The 6,563-nt window shown below is 38.5% G+C and overlaps 1 protein-coding gene across 1 annotated transcript; it reads left to right on the forward strand.

Moving 5' to 3' along the window:
* Positions 1 to 1,588: 1,588 nt before the first annotated feature.
* LOC145230319 (uncharacterized) lies at positions 1,589 to 4,891 on the forward strand. Its single transcript, XM_080095713.1, has 8 exons — positions 1,589 to 1,836; positions 1,908 to 2,039; positions 2,302 to 2,469; positions 2,774 to 2,971; positions 3,132 to 3,311; positions 3,740 to 3,940; positions 4,163 to 4,345; positions 4,666 to 4,891. The coding sequence occupies exons 1-8, from the start codon at positions 1,782 to 1,784 to the stop codon at positions 4,797 to 4,799; spliced, it is 1,251 nt and encodes a 416-aa protein (XP_079951839.1). The 5' UTR covers positions 1,589 to 1,781; the 3' UTR covers positions 4,800 to 4,891.
* The last annotated feature ends 1,672 nt before the right edge of the window (positions 4,892 to 6,563 follow it).

The raw sequence follows: 6,563 nt of genomic DNA on the forward strand, positions 1-6,563 counted from the left end.
AGCCGAAATTGTTACCGAAATTTTGGAATTGAAGCTGATTGGCGTTACCTATTGTTGTGCTTGGACCGTCGACTTAATTTTCCAGGCATAAAATATCGGATAAATTTGGTGGTGGTGTCCGTGCTGAAAATCCTGTTCTACGTATTTTTAAAAGATTATACTTGGCATACCTAGATTGCTTTTTAGCGCAACAGAAACAGTTTCTACATGTAGGCCCTATATTCATTTAAAATTTATACAGTTTACCCATACACATCAAAAATACTTTTCCTGATAGATCATGGACTTTATAACTTAGTTGAGTTTTCCATCAACATTTTTTGGCATGGGGCCACAAGTCTTACGGCAGTGGTGGGATTTTATTTTATTTTTTGCTCACGGCGTTACTTAAATGGTGCCATGAGGCCCGAACGTTGCTTTTAGAGGACCACGGTGTATGATAGTTTGAGAACCAGTGGTTTATCTTAAATATTTTTTAATTTACTACACGGGGCATCTTTTACATTCGTCAATTTACTCAAAATGTGTCTGTTTAGGAAGTCAAACGGTTTTATTCAAAGGAAATACCCAAGTTATTTTAGTTGACACATTTGACGGGATGTGAACAATATGCTGGAAAAATTGGGGGCGCGCCTTAACCATATAAACTCCAAAGTGCTTTAAATTTAACAGGGGATTTACAGAATGTAAAGCCTTGACGTCATTCACTTCTTTGTGACGTCAAGAAATAAGTTGACATTTGTTGCAACAAGGAAGTTTGTCGGATATTATAATAACTTGTAATATTAAATATTCTGGTGCAATGAGGTATGCAAAAACAAATCTATGCGGACACTTTGTAATGTTGAACAAATGCATCATTTGAGATTCTTTTTTATACCATTGCTAAAATAGAATTTTTCTATTTGATTCGTGTTTTTGTGTGTGATTTTTTCTTGTTATCTTTTAGCTTTCGAACCTTAACACACAATTGTAAAAATATATTACCGTGTCACGTTTAAAACACACAGTTATACGCCGCACAAAACAACGAAATTACATTTTCCGGTGACAGTGTTTACAAGAATGAAATTACTTGAGGAGATAATCATCATAGATTGTTTAATTTCTTTTCACCAACAATTAAACTAGTGTGATAAGTCGCCTGATTCATCGGTGTTTTTACGAGGAGCTGGAATTGATCAGCGAAGCGACCACCAACCGGTCGGCGGTAATTTGCAAATCTCTCCAATGATTGGTCATTAAAAACTTTGTGCCGGTGGCAATAAGTAGGATTTGTTGCAGGATTGCACCACTCAACGAAACCTTGAAAACTTTGACACCTCATATTTGAAAAAACAACTATTTTTTTCCAAACCGCCTAAACTTTCCCGGCCGGCTGTGGTCAATAACACAACACTCCTTTGGGCCTTTCTCCTTACAACAATGTATGCCTGTCACAAAAGCAACCCGCTACGTGAACGGTCTATTATGTTTGCTGTGTGATTTACAAAATGTTGACATGTCAGGGGTCTCGAAAACAACTTGTTGACGAGGGGTGTAATACGCGTAAACCACTTTTTCTGGGCCTTTCCGTTGACACCGGGCACTATAGCGAGGTTAAATCATTAGTTTACTCAGTTTCTTCACGAGACGCGTTTGCGTCATAAAAAGCCCCGGAGCGATGAGGTCACGCACGGGCATCGGCAGTATATAAAGCGCGAGTTTTGCAAATTGGAATTATACAAAACTAAACAGTTATCTGATAAAGAGATATAAGCGTGAAACAAAGAAATTTAAAGATGAAACTTTTGCTGTTGACTCTTCTTTCCTTTACTGCATTGGTCTACTCGCAAAGTAAGTATACGTTTTCTGTGGTTTAAAGCTTATGGAATTTTGTAGCATTTTCAACATATTTTTGTTGACAGTTGCTGATCCCCGGTGTCCAGTACCAAACGGGATTGGAACATGCGGAATGTGCGGAATCTGCTCACAGGGTCAAATTTGCTGCCCAAATGGATGTGGATCAAGTTGTATGCCGGTTCCCAGTGGACCCCAAGGTAGAAACAAGAAGCAAATAAAAACTCCTGCATAACAAAATTGATTGCCGCATGCCGATATGTAAAGTGATCAGAAGATTTTTTCCGTCTTTTTTCCGTAAAAGGTTTAAATCTTACCCCCCCCAAAAAACAAAAAATCACCAGTGAAACTCAGTGGGTCCAAAATACCCCCGAAAATGTAACACAGCCTAACGTATTGAAACTAGCCTTGCGGAAATGTTCTTTGACCTGGCATTATCTTAATACTACCTTTCTTTTTCAGACCTCTGTCCTGTAGACAGGCCTTTTAACTATTGCATGGTCGACCCGTGCCAGAATGCCCAGTGTCCATTGTACCCATCAGCTACTTGTACAGCCGATCGATGTGGAGGATGTCACGCAAACTTTACATTTCGTGGAAAGAGTTTAACAGACGACGATTGCAACATCCGTAAGTTACATTCTGATAGCAAATTTTAACGGGGCAGCATTCTTAATTCAAGTGTATGGTTCAAAATATAAGGCCTTTAATAGCCCTGGTGTATTATGAATTCTCTGTAAGAGTGCCGTGCTTGCTGGGTCTGAAGAACGCTTCAGGGCTGATCCAAGTTTATGAGGAATTTATGTGCATCTCAGCAATGGCCAAAGACGGTTGACTCTTGTAGTTTTATAAAGTTTGTCTTACTAACACTTGCTAGTATTGTAATTAAGGCTAAAGACATTGCAATCTTACTTAGGAATACTAATTGTTACAGAACCCCGTTGTCCACCATTGGTTGATCCTGCCGCGTTAGTTACGTTTTCATGGGACTGCACTCTCAAGCAAGACGTTGGGTCACATTGCACTTTATCCTGTCCTGAGGGCCAAGTTCTCCATGGTGTGGGATCAAAAGTGGCAATCTGTCAACCCAACCAGCAATGGAGTATTGATGTTTCTAATGCCAGTTGTGGAGGTAAGGCTAAAAAATACTAATACTTGCAAACCATTAACTAAACATCAAATAACCTAATGGTTACACACGGGAAAAAATATGTTTTACAAACGCCTACTTTTTGGTGTAGTTTAAAACTAATGTTTCCATTAGAAAATTAAACTTTATTTTGTGTTTTCAGCTCCTGTGAGTGTGTGTCCCCCAGACCAGCCATTGGTATATTGCTTCGTACCACCATGTCTTTTTGCTGAATGTCCAGCTTTTCCTCAAGCAAAATGCGGTGCTGATCAGTGCGGTGATTGCAGTCATGACTTCTATTTGGGCGGAACTAAACTGACCAGCGAGCAATGCACAATTCAAAGTAAGAAACACGTTTTTAAACTTAAGTTTGTTGCTGTTAATACACACGTGTTTTACCTAACATGAATACGCAACTTCTTCTATGTTTGATTGGAATACTTCATCGGTTTGGAGGATCGGTAGGAGGCTAAAACCGGTTTAAAACTAAAATATTTCGGCGAAAACTAACCCAACATTTTTTGATCCCCCCTGAAAAAACGTGTTTTTTCTAAAATCGGGTTAAAAAAGTCGATTTTTAATTCCGGTTTGGAGGTTCTGTAGGAGGCTCAAACCGGCTAAGATTAGTTTGAAACTGGAATATTCCGGCGAAAACATATGAGTTTGGTTAACACCGAGAAAGCAGGGTAAAATCCTTTGTAAAGTTTAGATATAAGCACTTCTATTAGCCGAGGTTGGACCACATAAACATAATCATACTCCTAATTATAGCACCACCCCGTTGTCCACCATTGGTTGATCCTGCTGCGCTGATTTCTTTCCAATATGACTGTACTCTCAAGCAAGATGTCGGCTCAGTTTGCACTCTGTCCTGTCCAAAGGGTCAAGACCTCATTGGTGTAGGATTGAAAGTTGTTACTTGTCAAGCCAACCAGAAATGGAGTGTGGACATTTCATACGCCCGATGCGCAAGTATGTACATAAAACATTGCATTTACTACGCATGAAAAGACCTTAAATTAGCTGAAAATATTACTGCAAACTCTACCGTTACTGTAGTTGCTTTATTACTTTTCGAAAAAAACGACAATAATTTTGCAAATCTCGTCAACCGTAAATGACCACTCGTCACTTTTTTTTTAAATTTAACACATCAATTTATTTAAATCAAAATGTAATGAAATATTTTTTTAGCTCCAATCCGTGTATGTCCTGCCGATGAGCCACTGGTCAATTGTTATGTCGATCCGTGTCATACCGGAGCCAAATGCCCAGCTTTTCCACAAGCCAAGTGTGTTTCCAATTACTGCGGAGGTTGCAATTTTGACTTCTATTTGGGCGACACCAAACTGACCCGCAAGCAATGCATACCTGACGGTACGTTTGGCTTTACAAATAACCGTGTGTATGTTTCTTAAGTATATGGATCATGTGTAGTTTGGCGACTGAGTGGCTTTCGTGGCTATCGACTAATTCATACTTAAAAGTGTGAATCACGACGGGTCTGGCAGATATTGCCATAACCAGCAGGGACTGCTTTTGTACTGCTTCGCCATGTTGACAAACTCTAAATTTTCCGAACAAAGGCTGCAACCTTATATATAAGCTAGTAAACTGCAATTTTACATAACGATGTATTGTAAACCTATGATCATTTGCTTCAAATCCTTAACCTATTCTTTTGTTCTTTGATGCAGATACTCCACAATGCATATTTAACTGCAAATACGCAAGGTGTCCTCGTTTTCCATCGGCAATTTGTAAGATGGGTTGCGGTTGCAGACGCAGGTTTTACAATCCGACAACCCTGCAACCAGTCCAATGTTATTAAATTTCCTGGTTATTTTTTTGTTCACTTTACAACATGAATGAAGCCGTTTTTGCGATATACGTATGTAATAAATTACTCTTGTACTCGAATAACAGTTCTGTGTTGGGTGTGGAATTTAGAGTTACGGGGTATATTTTGCCAAATTTTAGCTTTGTAAAACAGTATAAAGCAGCGGTTCCCAAACGTTTCTACAAAATTTGCCTGGTGAACCCTTTGCAATTATTTTGGCATTTCGCGGCCTTATAAAAGTCAAAAAATGGTGTAGGAAAAATGCAAAAACCACACCAATGAAAGAAAAAGCAAAAAATATCAAATACGGTAAGCGTTTAATGGGATGCGTGCACTTTAAAGCTCTAAAGACTGAACCCAGTTTGGGAACCGCTGGTATAAAGCATAAGATTGCAAACTGAAAAAGTGCACAACTATAGTGATGGGTTATTAAAGATAGCAAATCATGAGGATACGAATCCTAAACTATCCGAATCCAAAAAGTGAATAGAAACCGGATAATATAGGGTTTGGTTTTCATCGCATTTGTGAACTGTATCGTATAACTATATTACGTGTTTTCGCTTCGTTAATCGCCTGCAACGCTACAACACATGCTCATATTATTTTGGATCGTTGGTGAGGTAAATATAATTTGTAATACTTTCGTTGAAAGTTAGGTACAGAAAGTTAGGTAATTCTAAGTGCGGTAGAAAAAAAGGCGGTAATGCGGAAAACTTCAAGTGTGAAAGACAGAAAAGGATTTGGTATTCTTGACTAATTTGGGATAGTTTCAAACTATTTTTTTGTATTTTAAATTGCTGATCTCTATCTTGAAAACTGAAAATACTGTATGTCAAAAATTAAAACACTACATATATAAAAAAAAAAAAAGAGTATTACAGTTTCCACGATATTTAAGACGTTTAAAATAGCAATTATTGATATGAACGTCATTTTGTTATCAATATCTCTCTTTCGAAAAGTTAATCCGTAAAATGCTTTTTTAAATCAGCAAAATTTTTGTGATAATTATAACCAACAAGATGTAGAACTCGTGCATAGTTTCAAAACACCCATATATAAGTGCAGGTAGCGACATCTAACGGAGCAAGTAAACTCAGTGAAACTTCACAAGGTGGCAATACAGAGAAAATAACATCGTTGCCGTCTCTCTATCGGTCAAGTCGTTGATCCCACTAGCATGGCAAAAATGGGGCCTTCCTATTATGTAATCCATGTAAGCGTGCGTGCAAGCCTGGTGCCTGAAATGAGGTCACCGATGTCCGTCAGTGCTATTCGGGATTTTTTGCGTGTCTCGTGTCAAGAAAGTGAACCCGAACAGCAGGATGTCCACGCAAAATGAGCGCTCCAGTCACGCCATCCAGTCGAAATGGAAAACACAAAAAAATTGACTCAATTTGCGTTAAAACATACGATTTACGATAGATGTTTAACATGCAGTCTTATGAATAAACTGTTGCTGTCAGGCATAATGGATCAACAAATTGTTAGCTCTTCCAGCAGGATTCATTATAATATGCCGACGTTTTGATGTCTTTGTGTTTTCAAGTTATGTCAGTACCCTGATGAAGGTGTCTCGTATGGGACATCGAAACGACGGCATATTATAAAAAAATGTTTGTTGATGCCCACTTACCCATACTGCAGTAAACCAAATAACACGTTGACCTTGAAAACCCAAATCTCCGAACAAATTGTAGGTCATCAGATGACATAGCCTACTGACGACCGACACATTCGCATCTTATATCT

This window comes from Phallusia mammillata, chromosome 5 (assembly GCF_965637545.1).
Source record: "Phallusia mammillata chromosome 5, kaPhaMamm4.hap1.1, whole genome shotgun sequence".
Taxonomy (NCBI): Eukaryota; Metazoa; Chordata; class Ascidiacea; order Phlebobranchia; family Ascidiidae; genus Phallusia; species Phallusia mammillata.

What these genes read in the sequence shown, in the direction of transcription:
- LOC145230319 (XM_080095713.1), top strand. Translation starts at nt 1,782, where the DNA reads ATGAAACTTTTGCTGTTGACTCTTCTTTCCTTTACTGCATTGGTCTAC. An exon ending in TTCATACGCCCGATGCGCAA is followed by an intron (nt 3,941 to 4,162) that starts GTATGTACATAA and finishes ATATTTTTTTAG; the next exon opens with CTCCAATCCGTGTATGTCCT. An exon ending in CAAGCAATGCATACCTGACG is followed by an intron (nt 4,346 to 4,665) that starts GTACGTTTGGCT and finishes TCTTTGATGCAG; the next exon opens with ATACTCCACAATGCATATTT.